The sequence below is a fragment of the Pterocles gutturalis genome, unplaced genomic scaffold (assembly GCF_000699245.1).
Source record: "Pterocles gutturalis isolate BGI_N339 unplaced genomic scaffold, ASM69924v1 scaffold14103, whole genome shotgun sequence".
Taxonomy (NCBI): domain Eukaryota; kingdom Metazoa; phylum Chordata; class Aves; order Pterocliformes; family Pteroclidae; genus Pterocles; species Pterocles gutturalis.
Window position 1 is genome coordinate 27771 of NW_010118297.1, and position 16857 is coordinate 44627.

Here is a 16857-nt window from a genome sequence, read left to right on the forward strand (position 1 = left end):
ACTTTCTCAAAAGGTTGCAAAATAATTTCCGGTCCCAGTCTTAGTGCCCTCACTCAGCAGGTCCTTCTGTCAAAACACCATTCCCTTTCCTTTCTTTGACTAGATCCAAATGCAGTTTCCCCCTTCTCTCCATCCACTGTCACCAGAGCATCATTTCAATCACTCCTCTTTTTACATTTTATACAGCACTTTACATTTTATACAGCACATTTCAGGATAGATAATTAAGTCCTTATCTATACAAACATTCACTTTTCAGTTGATTTTTAAGCAGTGCAAACCTTCTAGACACATTGGATTTAAAACAAGTTTTACTCTAGCTGAAGCCAGCTGCTAATCAATGTAAGCTAAACCAAAATAAGCCCATTGGAAACTGAAATCATAATTTCTGTGCAGCATTCCACACAGGCTTACCTAAATGACTTTTAAATTACTCTCTTAAATTAAAACAGTGCAACTTTCTTATGTTGGTAAACTCTTAGATCCAATATTTTCCTTTGCAAAAGGGATTTACTTTGTGACCGAGAAAAAAATCCTTGAAACTAGTTGGGGGAGGCGGGCAATGGAAGAGAATAATTTGTTATACTAGTCTTGTTCTTCAATTTTATTATCTATATCAGAGTATAAACAGATCTTCTTGCTAGATATTCATTTTACCTGCACTTCTCACTAGGAGGATTCTCCATCATTGTATTCCAAAATCAAGCAGCATTCAGATTTGTCTGGGTGATATATTTTTGTCAGCATGACAAAGGTTCCCACAGTGTTTAATTACTCAGACTAGCCAGGGGAGAAGGAAAGAAATGAGCCGTGCTGAGTGTGTCGCGCCAGGCTTGCTGTCTGTTACATGAGCAGGCATCTTCCGAGTGTGTGAAAGGAAGGCAGCACCTGAACTTCTGTCTTCTCTTTCCGCTGGCTGTCCCTCTCCAGATTTTGTCTTTGTTTTCCATTGATTGGCTGTCTTTTGTCTCATGATCTTTTTGCAATTTGGTCATTTCCAGGGCAGCAGGTTCTTGGCTTGGTGGAGAACCAGAGTGATTGGTATTTGGGCAATCTTTGGAAGAATCATCGGCCCTGGCCAGCGCTTGGGAGGGGCTACAACACAGGTAGGCCCTGAGAGATTTATTTGAATTAACATTTGCATTGAGCCTGAAATCAGTCTCTTGGTATAGAGTATATGAGATGTGATAACTTGCACCTCCCTTCCTAACCTACTGCAAAATTTGTCATTTAAAGCAGTAAAAATGATACAGTGTAATGCATTTTGGAGTTTCTGGTCTGTGCTACTCTGAGGAGAATATGTTTCTTCTCTAAATGGTCTCAAGTAGATTGTGTGCCATCCTTTGGGGGAGAACAGGGCTTTTCAGCAGTCTGAGACCTCCTCAGCACATCTCCTACAAGATTTCTCTCCATTATGAAGCGTATGTAGGCCCAGGAAGAGGGAAAGAATTTGAATCAAGGCTCATTTTCTGTAGAGAGGTAAATGGTGTCGCAAAATGTCAGCCCAATAAAGATGTAACTCCTGCAGGACAGCAGCAGGGTCATAATTGTCCTAATAAAATGCAAACTACTGGCCATCAATTTCTGCTGTAGTGAGAAAGAAATAAAGGCACTAGATCAGAGAATTTATTAGGTTATGAGAGACAGGTCTCCCTACTGATTTGTGTTTGGTATGAGAGAAAACATACCAGGTGCATAAAAAGCACACACGTACATCTGAATCATTTTGATGCTAGGCTTTACGTGCTGATACAGTGAGTTAGGTTCCCTCTCTATTTGTAATAAAAGGGCAGAACAGATGGTGAAGGCTCCATTTAGAAAAGATGAGTCTGTTTAAATACCCCTGCACTATCAGGAAATTATTCACCACAATAGTGGCTTTGCTTTGCAGAAATATATTGGATTGAATTGGACCAACTACAGAAAGGATTGCCTAAGTTGTGGTTGGATCATCTGCATTTCTGTATTCCTTTGTATATTTGGGGGAATCACGCCAGGTTTTGTGATTTGTGTTTCAGCCTCAGCAAAGCATCTCTGTTCTGTGAAAGTGTTTAAAAGAATAGCCTAACAGAACACAGATAGATATGGATATCAGATTTTGGCAGAAGAGGTTTGTTTCCTGGTTCTCCGCCTGCCAGAGCAGAATTGCATATATAGAGGGTTGGGCTGCCTGTGTCCACCCCCCTAAAAGCATAAGACAGAGCTAAGTTTCATGGATTTGTCATGAAACCTGAAAGCTTATGTTATACACAACTAAACTTGTAGTTTCTGTTCGGTGTTACACCACAAAGCAGTATCTTTTGTTCTACTCAGAGATGACCACCTTTTGTAGTTACTTTCTTTATGCTGCATTTTGGCCTTTTCCTTTTTTTGCCATTTTAATGCTGGCAGAGGGAAGTGTGTCACAACCAGGTAGTATTAGAATAACCCAGAAATGTAAGGTGGTTAGTATCTAAAATGCAATTATATAAATAAAAATGCTGTAAAGCTGTAATTTAAATTGTTTTATCTTACTGTTCCAAATTTTTTATAGGGATATCAAATGTCAGTATATCACAAAATTCTTCCACTGAAAGCAAAAATGATATTGAATGTATGCAGTCCTTAATATACATTGCATGTGTTAATTCTTGGTATGTGATAATACATACCTACCAGGCCATGCATAATCCTGCCCATGATTTTAGTCTGTTCACAATTTCTTTCTTCAGACAACTCTCCTGTAGTTCTAAAAAAAAATTTTTTCTTTTTAAGAAAGGAAACCAGAAGGTAGATAATGAATGGAAGATTGACAAGTGATCGTAAGAAGTGGAGTGATGTTTTTTCAAGTACATGGAACAAGAGGTCACTGAGTGAAACAGTGCAACCTCTGAGAAGTAGCAAGCGATGTTATTGACTGAATCAGCATCATTTACTATAATTTTCTTAATTGAATTCATTGTTTGCCTCAGTAATTTAGCAGAGATTCGAAGTTTAAATCTCTCAAGGAAGATGAAATACCAAGTGAAACTGGAGCTTGTTTGATGTGTTCAGTAAATTAAAATAATTGACACTGAACGCAACACTGTGGCCAAGGAGGACTCAGAAAACTAAGTGGAGGGGGGCAGGAAAGAGAAGCCGTAACTCTAAGCAAAACACTCCTGAAAGACAGCAGACAAGCAAAGGGAAGACTCGGAAATCCAGGTGCTTGGAGTTGTACTTAGGAACAGTAAAAGGGCCCCTAAAACCCTGAAACTTTAATTAGCTAAACAAAGCTGAAAAAGGGGAAGGCTCTCAGATGGACTTTGCTCTTGCTCTTGGGAAAGTGTTTACTACAGTCCTAGGATACAATCCTAAGAAAAGAGGTGTTTACGTGAGCCTCTTCAGCCAGACCCCACCCAGGCAGATTTGATGCAGAAACATCCCTCAAAGTCAAAATTCTTCCACTGCATCTTCCCAATTTCTGAAGCAAATAATTTGTGTTTCATTCCTACTTTTCTATGTCTGAGCCACTCTGGACAACATATAGGTTGGGGGAGTCCCAGAAGGCAGATACATTAAAACCAAAGCTGTTTTTTCCTTCTCCACTAGCTCTTTAAACCCAGTAAGCATGTGTGTTCTTCTGTTCCTGTGTGCCCAGACGAAATCTCCTGACAACTAATACAGATTTTCAGGGAAAAATTTTGTTTGGTTGTTTTTCATCCTTCTTCCTCATTTGCAGAGGCAGATAATCCAAGTCATACTTTAGTCAATGAAAATATAATCTTGGGAAAATGAGACCAAACTCAAAAGTCAGTTCAGTGACAATTTAAATGGTGTTTAAAATGTTCTTAGTTAGAACCATTCTTTATTTGAGATAACATTCCCTTCCACAAGCGATTTTAAACACAGTTCCACAAATACTTTTTTATATATCATCCACTCACTTTTACCTGTCTATACTGAGATTAACTCTTACAGACTCTTCGTACATTAGTTAAAGCACCTTTGTCTCTCTATATATCAAAAGTATTGCCTGAGCTGCACTATGATTTTTCTCTTTACAAATGTTAAACTGACAGCTCCAGAATCGCACTGTATGGTCTGATGTTCATTTCTGGAGTAACAGTCATCTTAGTCCTCAGAAAAATATCTTGTCAAAGAAATTCTAAACATAAAAGCTTTTAGTACTTTGTCTGCCTTACACTTTCCATCATGGTGGAGAATAGCTTTAAAAAGCAGTTTCTGGTGACTGTTATCATGATTTCAGGCCACTTCCTCAGCTGGTATGAATCACCCTTGGCTTCTCTGGCTTTAGTGCAGCAGAGCCAACTTACATCATCTGAGAATGGACTCCACGCCTTTCGATTGGAGACGTGGGAGGGATCTGTGCCTGTAATTTGGGTGCCGAGTGGGGCATTTGTAAAAAATTTGTCCCAGAAGATTTCAGACTTCTAGACTACAGAAGCCTGTCCTGAGGATTTGAGGCTCATCTGAAATACACTGCCTCAGTGCAACCACTAGATACTGTAAGGAGGTGTCTCAACAGCTTGAGCTGAGGATTCATACTCCCACGCTGAGAGATGTCACATTACCAGATTTGCAGATTGAGAACAGCCGGGAATGGCTAGCACCTAACGATTACCAGGCTATGTGTGCATCGTACATTATTACTCCCATATTTGTAATGACAGGAAGAGTGCTAGAATGAATCTCTGTCCTTTATGGTTTCCCTGAAAAAAAGGACCTATGGAAGATGAATTGGAAGTGGGAAGCATGTTACGTCATTTTTGCATTATATTTAACAACTGTGAATAACAAAGACAAGTGTAGGCAAGACTGTTTGTATGAAATTAGACTGGATCCCATCTTGTGCTTCTTTGTGATGATATTGTGCATCTTCAGTGCAGAAAATAAATTACTAGCAAAGCAATGCAAAATGGGGTGGTGGTGGTCATGAAACTGCCTGTGGTTCTGCTCCAGAAACATGATAACCACTTTCATTTGAGCTCCATAGGCTTCTGCTCATGACATTATGATAATGGATCTGATATTAAGAAGTGCTGAGCACTTTTAATTTAATCAGACATTTCTGTTTTTCAGAAATCCTCACAATTAATGCTATAAATAGTTATTGTTGCCTAATTCTGGATAGATCTGTTACCAAACGGCCTTTTTTTCCTCCTGGAAGAGTCAGAATTCCATGATAGCCATCTGAATATAGCACTAATTTGCAAACTGTATTCTGTAGATTCTGACTAAAACTAGTACTTTTCTCCATGGTGTATAGAAAGGAATACAGTGGTTGCTTGAGAAAGCAGATTTTTCCATATTGTCTCAGTGAATGAAGAAGTTGGAGAACACATGATTTATAGAACCTTTACCCACCATCTGGGCCTGACTCAGTTTAACCATGCCCCTTCTAAAAGCCATTGCAATATTCCTGCCTCCCATTACATAAAATATTAGGCATGTTTCATACAGGAACTGGTATCATTAGGTTTGGTTGTAAGTACAGGAGCCTTTGCAAGCAGATGAAAAATAAATTTTAATGATTAAAAAAATGTAGCTTGATCAAGACAGTTCTTTATGTGAACATACATAGCTTGATAAGTAATTATGTTGTCCAGCACTCTGAAATGCCCTCTCTTTATTGTAGAGGGACCATCATTAGCAGGTTAAATTTAGATGAAAGACTTGCACATAAAAGCCCAGTAGAGACATCCAGGTGCCTAAACTGAGAACAAATGCTTCTGTTATATGGCAGGAGAACCCCAGACAAATGCATAGTAATAGTAAAACCAGAGGTTTTTCTTCTGAAGTGGAAGTTCACTTTCCAGTTTGTCATTGTGCTCATAAACGTGATTGTGTAAAGACAGTTCCTTTTTGTAGACACATAAACAGAGGTTTTAGCCATAGTCCCAAAGGAAAGGGAGAGGCATCACAGTTAGACTCCATCTTTGGATTCTAACAGGTAGCTTGGCGCCTGTCACTGAAAGTGACAGAGTAACTAAGATGTCTTTCTACACCCTTGCATCAAAGCTGTCACATCTAGGAGAGTCCCAACAAAAAAAAAATACTTGGATTTGGTCATAGTCATATCACTCTCTTAGGTGATATGGGCTACAGAAATCACTATGCTTTAATCATTTAAGTGATAGGGCAAACAAGGTTCAGGACAAGTCTTTCCCATTCAAAAAAATATTCAGTATGTGGTAAAATCAAGAGACTTTATATTCCTTAAGTTGGAGATGTTTTGAGAAAGAAGAATCTGCAAAACTGAGTGGAAACTGAGATCTCAGAAGCGGCAACTCAATTCTTTCTGTATTGTCTTTCTTCTGTCCCTGTGTTCAGCTACATCCTGACTTTAATTGTTCCTGCTGTAGCTCCTCAGCCTTCCCTCCTCCCCTGTCTGTGTCAAACTGAGCTCAGGGGAGAACAGGAGCACTGCAATACTCTATATATACAGATAGTTTCTACACTGTTATTCTTGAGGCCTTAGCAGAGATAATGAAAAGAGCAGCTTTCCCACATAGGATCATAGAATTATAGTCAATTTAGGTCAGAAAGGATCTCCAGAGGTCTTCTGGTCCTCTTCCCACTGAAATCCAACTCAGGTTGATCAGGGCCTTTTCCAACTAAGCAAACAGTTTTAATATCTCTAAGGATGGAAGTCCCATAACCTCTCAAGTCACCGTGTTCCTGTATTTGGCTACCATCTTGTTCAGAAAAGTAAAAAATTTTAAAAAGAAACTCCTAATACATAATTAGAAATTCCTTTGCAGCAATTTGTGTTAGTTACCTCTCATTTTGTCTGTGCTTCTCCTAGAAGAGTTTGACTGCACTAAGTAGTTATAGTTGGCAATAAGAGATCCCCTTAGCCTTCTGTTCTCCAGGCTGAACAAGCCAAATTCTCTCAGCTTCTTCTCATACAACATGTATTCCAGGCCTCTGACTATTTTGTTTGCTCTCTGCTGCACTTACTCCACTATGTCAGTGTCTTTGTGTGACCGAGGAATCCAAAACGATACTTCAGATGTGGTCTTACATGTGCTGAGTAAAGGGTGGTAATCACTTCCCTTGACCTAAGGGGCTAATATAGCCCAGGATATGCTTGGCCTTCTTTATTGCAAGGTCACGCTGCTGGCTCACGTTCAGCTTACTGTCCACCAAGACCCTTAGGGCTTTTCCTGAAAAGTTCCTTTCTATCCACTTGTCTTCCAGCCTGTACTGTCCATTCGGGAATAGTCATGTGCAGGACTTTTCACTGAACTTCATGAGCTTTCTCTTAGCCCATTTGTCCAGTCTGTCAGGTCCCTCTGAATGGCAGCGCTATCCCCAGGGTATTGGCTACAGCCACCAATTTCGTGTCATGTGCAGCATTGCTGAGGATGCATTCTATCTCATCTCCATCTCATTAATCAGGATGTTAAACAGTATCATCTCCAGAACCAACTTTTGTTGAACACCACTTGTAACTGGCCCCCATCTGAATGTTTTATTGCTGAGCGCAATCCTTTGAGCTTGGCAGTCCAACTTACTTTCCCAGCACCTTATAGTCCACCTATCCAAACTAAACCTTATTTTGGCTATGAGCACTCTAAACAGCTCCACACACATTTTCTCCTTAAGCAAATGTGTCCCTGTATTTCTGTTGTGAACCTAATCCTGTCCCTCTGTTTCTAGAAGAGAAATGGTCATGGAGGAAGGATTGACCCCCAGCTGACCCTTGGGTAAAATAATTGTATTGAAGTACATTGTGTTTCCTTTCATAAAAAAATGCTATGGTTAATTTTTAGGCTGATTCATTCTGTGCTGCTGCCTTCCTTCCCCTAATCCATTTCTTAGAACATTCTATTTCCCCTGAATCTTGTCCAGTCAATAAACTGCCCATTAAGACGCGGGGAAAAAAAAAGTTTTCTGGTTGATTCTGAATGCAAAATCCCAAACCTCTTTTTCATCCAACCATAAAGAAATACTTGAGAGGCTGTTCAACTCATGATCCACATTTCCTCCTAGAGCATTGATGGGACACCAGACCAAGAAAAGCTGTATCTGGCTCTTATTCATTGTGCCCATCCATCCCTAAATTAGCCTTGTGGACTACTGTTAATATTAGAAGCCAATCAAAATAATTATGACCTGTGTAGAGTGCACTTTTCCTCTTCACATAGTCGAAAGTGTAAACCTTATAAAATTGTTGACATTTCAATCCCTATTAAATACGATGTTTTCAAGAGGACCAAAACCAAAAAAAACCCAGGTAATTTAAAGCAATGTTCCCTGTTAACTTTCACTTTTTGCTGCTTTCTGAGAAAGAGGAAAAAAAAAAAAAAAAGATAAGCATCATGGATAATGTCCAGATCTGATATAAATGCCTGACTCTTGAGTTAAACAGACCTAAGCTGATTTACAGGAGCCTGATCTACAGGATCAAGAAACAGATTTTTTCTTTTAAAGATGGGTGATTCTTTAGTGGAGAGTCCAAGATAGATGAGTTTTGGAAGATGTACTTGCTTTTATCTGAACAAATACTCATCAAATTCCAGCAAACCTCCTCAGTTTTTATCCATGGAAACAAGCTTTGTGTGATCGCTTTTTCCAAACACGCCCGCACAGGGAGATTCAATGACTAGACTTCCCACACGGTAACCCTGTACAGTCTGTACTATTCTATGATTCCTCTTCAGGACAGCTCACCCAAAGTCCAGTTACTCTGGCTTGATGTAGAGTTGTGACTCTCACTCAGACTTCTGTGTTTTGAGGCACTGACATGTAAAACTGTACACACAGAAAGAATGAAGAGATGCATGAGGATCACTCCAGGATGGATAATCAGAGGAACATAAGCTCCACCTTTAATACAGTTGTCAAAATACTTTGTGTGATCATTGGATGTATAAACAGGGACATTTCAAGTATGAATACAGGAGATACATTTCTTTTCTATCGGGTGTGGGCTCTTTACTGACATGTCTACACTGTCAGATAACTTAGCTCCCTAGTTCCTTCTTCAAACTTGGCTCCCTGGTCATCTACAGGGCACAGAAATTAGCTGGTACCCTGTCTTTCTCAGGGACCAACCTGTCTTTTGCCAAGGAAAAAAAAGATTGGGTGTAATTTGTTGATAGTTCACTCCAAGAAATAGTTCTGGAAGGTAGTATTGATAGGACTACACTCTGTTTGGCACCTCTTTCCACTCCTTCAACACTACAGCAGCAAACTTCACACTGTCTAATAATCCCGTGTGCCCTGGTGACATTCTCCAGTGCATACAACATAGACCCTCAGTTCCATGCTAAAAACTCCCCAGTCTACAAAATTGTAACATGGCTCTCTTCTAATATTGGATACTGGTAAAATGCAAGCAAAATAATTATGTCTAAAAGCTGAAGGAACACAGATTAGTCTCTCAGAGACAAGTACTACATAATATGAATGTGACCAGCCTGCTCCATAAAGAGCTAGACCCTGAACAGTGTGTGTATAACCACTCCCTAGTGCTTGATCTGGGTACAAGGGATCACTTCTTGGAGTGGATATATTTTAAAATGTAGATTTAGCTACTTGTCTAGATCTAATCTCCACAGGTCAAAGATGAGTACTTATCCTTCAGCAGAGGAGACTTTGGCCTCTTCAGGGATCTGCTTGGTGGAATACCATGAGATAAAGCCCTGGAAGGAAGAGGGGCCCAAGATAGCAGGTTAATACCCAAGGATCACCTGCTCCAAGCTCAGGAACTATGCGTCCCAACAAAGAGGAAGTCAGGCAAAAACTCCAGACCTGCATGGATGAACAAATAACTCCTGGGCAAACTCAAACAGGAAAAGGAAGCGTACAGAGCATGGAAGCAAGGACAGGTAGCCTGGGAGGAATACAGGGAAATTGTTCAAGCAGCTAGGGATCAGGTTAGGAAAGCTAAAGCCCTGATAGAATTAAATCTGGCCAGGGATGTCAAGGGCAACAAGAAAAGCATGTCAGTTATTAAAGTAAGACTAGGAAAAATGTGAGCCCTCTCTGGAAGGAGAGGGGAGATGTAGTTACCCAGGATATGGAGAAGGCTGAGATATATATTACTTTTTTGCCTCAGTCTTCACCAGTAAGTGCTCAAGCCACACTGCCCAAGTCACAGAAGGCAAAGGCAAGGAATGGGAAAATGAAGAACCCCCCACTGTAGGAGAAGATCGTATTTGGGACCATCTAAGGAACCTGAAGGTGCACAAGTCTATGGGACCTGATGGAGATGCATCCACGAGTCCTGATGGAACTGGCGGATGAAGTTGCTAAGCCCCTATCCATCATATTGGAGAAGCTGTTGCATTCTGATGAAGTTCCCACTGACTGGAAAAGGGGAAACATAACCCCCCCATTTTTAAAAGGGAAATAAGGAACACCCGGAAAACTACAGACCAGTCAGTCTCACCTCTGCTCATCAAGGTCATGGAGCCCATTCTCCTGGAAACTATGCTCAGGCACATGGAAAATAAGGAGGTGATTGGTGATAGCCCACATGGCGTCACTAAGGCAAATCATAACTGACAAATTTGGTGGCCTTCTACAATGGGGTTACAGCCTTGGTGGATAAGGGAAGAACAACTGACATAATTTACTTGGACTTGTGCAAAGCATTTGATGCTGTCCTGCGTGACATCCTTGTCTCTAAATTGGAGAGACATGGATTTGACAAATGGACCACTTGATGGATAAGAAATTGGCTGGATGGTTGCACTCAGTTGCAGTCAATGGCTCGATGTCCAAGTGGAGACCAGTGACAAGTGGCGTTCCTCAGGAGTCAGTATTGGGACTGGTGCTATTTAACATCTTTGTCAGAGACATGGACAGTGGGATTGAGTGCACCCTCAACAAGTTTGCCAATGACACCAAGCTGTGTGGTGCGGTCGACACACTGGAGGGAAGGGATGCCATCCAGAGGGACCTGGACAGGCTTGAGAGGTGGGCCCATGCAAACCTCATGAAGTTCAACAGGCTGGGAGGAGAATGGTTTGTCAGCAGCCCTTAAAAGAAGGACATGGGGGTGTTGGTTGATGAGAAGCTTAACATGACCCAGCAATGTGCACTTGCAGTGCAGAATGCCAACTGTATGCTAGGCTGCATCAAAAGGAGTGTGACCAGAAGGTCAAGAGAGGTGATTCTGCCCCTCTCCTCTGCTCTCATGAGACCTCACCTGGAATACTGTGTTCAGGGCTGGGGCCCCCAACATAGGGACATGGATGTGTTGAAGTGAGTTCAGAAGATGATCACGAGGGCTGGAAAACCTCCTGTAGGAGGACAGGCTGAGAGAGTTGGGGTTGTTCAGCCCAGAGAAGAGAAGGCTCCAGGGAGACCTAATAGTAGCCTTCCAGTACTTAAAGGGGGCCTACAAGAAGCTGGGGAGGGACTTTTTACAAGGGTATGTAGTGACAGGACAAGGGGTAATGGATTTAAACTGAAAGAGGGTAGGAAGAAATTTTTTACCATGAGGGTGGTGAGACACTGGAACAGGTTGCCCAGGGAAGTTGTGGATGGCCCATCCCTGGAGGTGTTCAAGGCCAGGCTGGATGAGGCTTTGAGCAACCTGGTCTAGTGGAGGGTGTCCCTGCCCATGGCAGGGGGGGTTGGAACTAGATGATCTTTAAGCTCCTTTACAACCGAAACCATTCTATGATTCAATGATTGTATAAATTAAGTTCAAAGAAAATACTGGAAAATTTCCCATAAAGTGGGGGAAAATGGCTCCAGGAGCTTATCTGGGAGCAAATAAAGGGATAATTTGATCATAGCTTATTGGTATCTGCAGGAGAAAATAACATTTCTTAATAGAGGGCTCACCAATTTAGCAAAGGGTTCAGCAAGATCAAATGACTGCAAGTTCAAAGACGTTCATATTAGAAATAAGGGAGGTATCCTTCATCAGGATAATTATGCATTGGAATAACTTATCAAAGTTTGTAATAGATTATCCATTATTGTAAATTTTTAAATCAAGACTTAATATTTCTCTAGAAGTTCTGCTCTTAGTTAAAGCACAAATTGATTTTGAACAATGCTATGGCCTCTGTAATGCAAGACCTAAAAATTATCCTTCCTGACTTCATCACTTAAATATGTATTTAACCAGGACTTTGTTTTCCTCTCGACTAAAGTCACATAAATACCCAGGCAAATGAAATCACAGGTAACCTGCTGTGTAACAACTTACAGCATTTTTAGGATTGAAGAAAGGAAAAGTTCTTCAAAACTCTGTAGAAATTTTCCACGTTTCCCCCATGTCACTCTTTCTTTAAGTCTCACGTTTGAAAGTGCTTTGTAACAAAATGTGTACCTGACCATCTTTTTGTTATTATCAACTTTTGGCTCCTCCATCATGACTTCCAGACATGAACAGAGATGCACACTGAGTAGTTGTTGGGTGATACTTGCATATGGCAAAGGTGTGAAACACATCTTTGAGGTATCTCTCCTCTGCTCAATTTAGATTGGTAATTGTCATTGTCCATTGGCATGGATCTGTTGGATTAAGTTCAGAGGAGGGCCACAAAGATTGTCAGAGGGCTAAAGCACCTCCCATACAAGGACAGGCTGAGAGAGTTGGGGTTGTTCAGCCTGGAGAAGATAAGGCTCCAGAGAGACCTTATTGCAGTACTTAAAGGGGGCCTATGGGAGAGATGGGGAGGCACTCTTTATCAGGGAGTGTAGTGATAGGATGAGGGGTAATGGTGTTGAGCTGAAAGAGGGTAGATTTATATTCGATATTAGGAAGAAATTTTTTACTGTGAGGGTGGTGAGACACTGGAACAGGTTGCCCAGAGAAGTTGTGGATGCCCCGTCCCTGGAGGTGTTCAAGGCCAGGTTGGATGAGGCTTTGAGCAACCTGGGCTAGTGGAGGGTGTCCCTGCCCGTGGCACTAGACAATCTCTAAGGTCCCTTCCAATCCAAACCATTCTATGATTCTATGATTGTGCTACAGCATATAGAAGCTGAAACCTCCCTCCTCTCTTCCTTTGCTTGTCTCAAGTTATAATGTGTTATCTGAGGTTTAAAACTTCTGGATTCTTTTTTGAGCAAAAACTTCCCCAATCTCTTGGATTTCAAGAGAATGTAATGATTTGCCTTTTGTGGTTTTTTTTCTTTTTCCCTCTTGGAAGCCATCTCCCTAGTATAGCAACTGAGAAGTCCCTGGAATGTTTATTTTCCTCTATACCCTCTGTACCCTATCAGGTAATCTCTGTACCCTGTTGCTCACAAGGGTCACAGAGTGTAAAGGCTATAAAAAAACTAAGGAGCTTTTTAAAACCCATATAAGGAGCTTCTTCACAGATCGTTTTCATCTCCTACAACTCCTTACACAGGGTTCAGGAAACACAAGGATTCAAGAAACATTCGTATCCTTACTGTCTTCCTTGACTCCCAAAACAAGTAGAGCAGCTGGGAAAAACTAGCTTTCCTTTCTGATTTTGCTAGTATTTACCTTTTTGCTAGATGTGGGTTTTTTTCCATTATAGGATTTAGGAAAACTTTATCGGCAATTTGGGCAGGGAAGTGTAATACTTTGCACTGCTCGAAATCTGTGTAAGAGAAGGCTGGTTCCTCCTCCAGGTCTAGAGACTGTTTTTCTTTGCTAACCTCTGAGAGACCTGCAGAATTGTTACTTCTCTTCACAAGATTCTGGAAGATAGGAGGGGAAAGCATTACTTAGCAGTTGGTCTTTAAGTAGCAGATGTTTTCTTCCATAGATTTCCTAAAAGTCTTATGGCTCATGACTCTGTTTCTGTAGACCTTTTAGACTCCTGAATCAAGGGAATTTTTCTGTAGCAGCTTTTGGGGCTTTAAGAAAGTTGGAGATGTTCCTCCAGAAATGGAAGTCATTAAAGAGAAGATAGAAAGCATATATATCTTTCTTCAAATTGCTCTGTAAGAACAGCATCTAAACAATAAAGAAAATAAGAAAACTAGGAAACTTTGAGCTACAGTCAGTAGAAGTTTGGATCATGCTTAAGTATATCCTTCATTTTAACTCTGCCTAAGGAGAAACAGCATACTTTGTAAGAGGAGAACAAAGAAAATGAAAGTGTTCCATTTCATTAAATGGTCATCAGGAAATGTAAACAAAATGTTTATAATGCTTCAAGAGGAACCAGGCTCCCAACAGAGTGAACTACATTTCAAAATGTGTTATATCACAGCTTCACTTTCAATACATTTGCAGAGAAAGGAAGGGCTATTGCATTCTGTCACTGTGCCCAGAGGGACACCCACTTTCCATTTCAAAGCAGCTTCTCAGCCCTGTTGTTTTCTCAGATAAAAGTTCAAATGTGGAGTCAGCATTTATTCTCAATTAACACGTTGTGCATCCCTGTAAGGTTTTCTTAGGTCTTTTTACGTTGGTGCATCTAAGTTAATAGTTAAATAATAAGTCAGGATACTCCCAAAAAAAGGGTTAGCAGGACAGTCCTTTGGTCATAGTGTATTAAATCTGTAGACATAACCCATGGTTTTATTATACTAATGATATGTCTAGTCAAATTATGAGCAGCAGTTAGATAGATGCTCTGTCGATCAAGTGAAATAAATACAGTGATTTTCACAAAGACTTAAAATGAAGGTTTAAAAATGCATGCAGTGGTTTGTCGTGGAGTTGCAGATTTAATTCAATTTTTCAGTCCCTAGCAGCCATATACTTATTTTTTTCTGTTTGCTCCACTATGGGTGGAGAGCAGAGGTGGTGTGGAGGTGTGGCCCGGTGGATTCCAAATGCAGTCCTTAGCAAAACTAGTCATTCGGGCTCTAATCCGTCAAAGGCATAGTCGCATTCCTAGCATTACACGCTGTGACTACTTCCATTGATTTCAGGTACAATAAATGTGTAAAATACTTTACTGTGAGGGTGGTGAGACACTGAAACAGATTGCCCAGAGAAGCTGTGGATGCCCCATCCCTGGAGGTGTTCAAGGCCAGGTTGGATGAAGCTTTGAGCAACCTGGTCTAGTGCAAGGTGTCTCTGTACATGGCAGAGAGGTTGGAACTAGATGATCTTTAAGGTCCCTTACAATGCAAACCATTCTGTGATTCCATGAAACTGGAATTGAAAAAACATGCATAAGTATTTGTTAGAGTACTAAGCAGTCAGCACTATGATGGCACTTCTCCTGGGATAGCAGAGCTACAAGCGCCTTCCATAGAGCCTAAAACTGAACTCAACTTTTTCGGTGCCAAATCTATTTCACAAAACATAGTAGATTACTGTTGTTTGTACTGCCTTAAATCTCTGGGTCCATTATTTATTGCAGCAAATCTCCATAATGCCAGCCCTATTTAACATTATTTCTTACAGGGTCTAAGACTCAGTGGTTTGGTGTATGGTCTTTGGTATGCTGGTTAGGTATTATAAAATCCCAGTAATTTTTAAAAAACTCCCTATTGCTTTATAATACATTTTGAATTGTGTCTTGCCTGTCTTTCTCAGAAATTTTAATTTATCTACTTCCTATCTGTCTAGATGGTTCACTGTTATAAGCTTAGTTTCGAGAAGAATTTTTACAACCTGACAAGGATAGGCTCTGAGATGCCACATGATGTGGCATTGCTTTTACATGCTTTTGCTTTACAAAAGCATCCTGTTCCACCTGAAAGAAACAGGCAAGGTAATGCTTAGAGAAAATGATCTCTTAGTAGCTAAGGTTTTTTTCCCAACAGCAGTGAGTATTTTTTCAGACACCTTTAAAGGACCATTGTACTGTAATGATTGAGTTTGAAAGCTTGTCCAGTTTCATTATAACTTCTGTAAGTGGCCTGTTCTGTATTAAAATCTTCTTTAGTACTTTCTACTCTACTGTATATTCCTCTCTGAATTTCAGGAAATGCCATACTCTTTGTTTCTGAAGTGAGAGGCAGGGATGCCTGGTAGCATTACAAAGGAAATTGGTGGTGTTTCTGCAAACTTTCAATTTACTATTCAGAAAAATAAAGTGAAATATTTTGTTCTTGGGCTGAGTATTGAAAAAAAAAACCCACAAAAATCAAGCCCAGACCATTTTGCCGAGATGGCCTGTAGCATCTGCTGATATCATTGCTTAGTCAAAATGTTGAAAAGACAAAAAATATGATTTGGATTGAATAAAAAAAATGGGAAAAGGGCAAAAAATTCAGGTGACTCCCCAAAGTTTTGTAAGACCCAGAATGAAACATTGATTCTCCTTTTCAGGTCATGTCACCATTTTCAACAAGATTTTTAATTCGTATTGTTTTTGAAGTGAAAAATTTTATTTTAGAATAAGTTAGTTTCTAAAATGTGCCAAAAATAATTTTCATTATTTCCCAACTGAAATGTTTTCATCCAAATATATTAATTCTGAATTTTTGCCCTGTTGTCTCCAAACTATTCACCAATTTCACCAAATGTTTCAACCATTCAGAATCTGTCACATTTTGGTAGTTCAAGCAAAATCCCATCAAGCAAGAGAAGAAGATGGTGTTCAAGTAAAAACTGGACTAGAATGTGTTCCACATGTTTAGTAATAAGGCATTATTTTTCTAAGAGCTCTTTGAGATATTTGAATCTCTGTATATGCCTGAACTATTTCCTCAGGATAAGAAAAATAGCGTGTTCTCTGGCTGATGGTAGTTTGTTTAATACTCATGAGACATTTAGGTTGACACTTTTCTCTTTTTGTTTATTTGCTGACAATCTTTCCCTTTGTTTTTCTCAGGTAGGTTAGGGCAGGAAAACACTACACTCACCAAAAGATGAAAAGTCCCACTGCCTGGGGCCAGATGTTCATAAAATATTCCTTTGTTGTTTTTTTTTTCTTCCAGTCTCTTCTTCCCCCAACACAGCAGCTGAGAGTCAGTCCTTTTCCCCCTTATGTTCAGCTGTATGTCATCTTGAATTTAGTCTGAGAT

General features: G+C 40.2%; 1 protein-coding gene across 1 annotated transcript in view; it reads left to right on the forward strand.

The window, feature by feature from the left end:
- Nucleotides 1-1001: 1001 nt before the first annotated feature.
- Nucleotides 1002-16857, forward strand: part of LOC104463713 (glycosyltransferase-like protein LARGE1) — a gene marked incomplete at its 5' end in the record, with an annotated part of 62952 nt that continues 47096 nt past the window's right edge. The window contains one exon of the mRNA XM_010076152.1: nucleotides 1002-1106. Within this exon, the coding sequence (XP_010074454.1) occupies nucleotides 1002-1106 (105 nt within the window). The remainder of the gene's footprint in view (nucleotides 1107-16857) is intronic.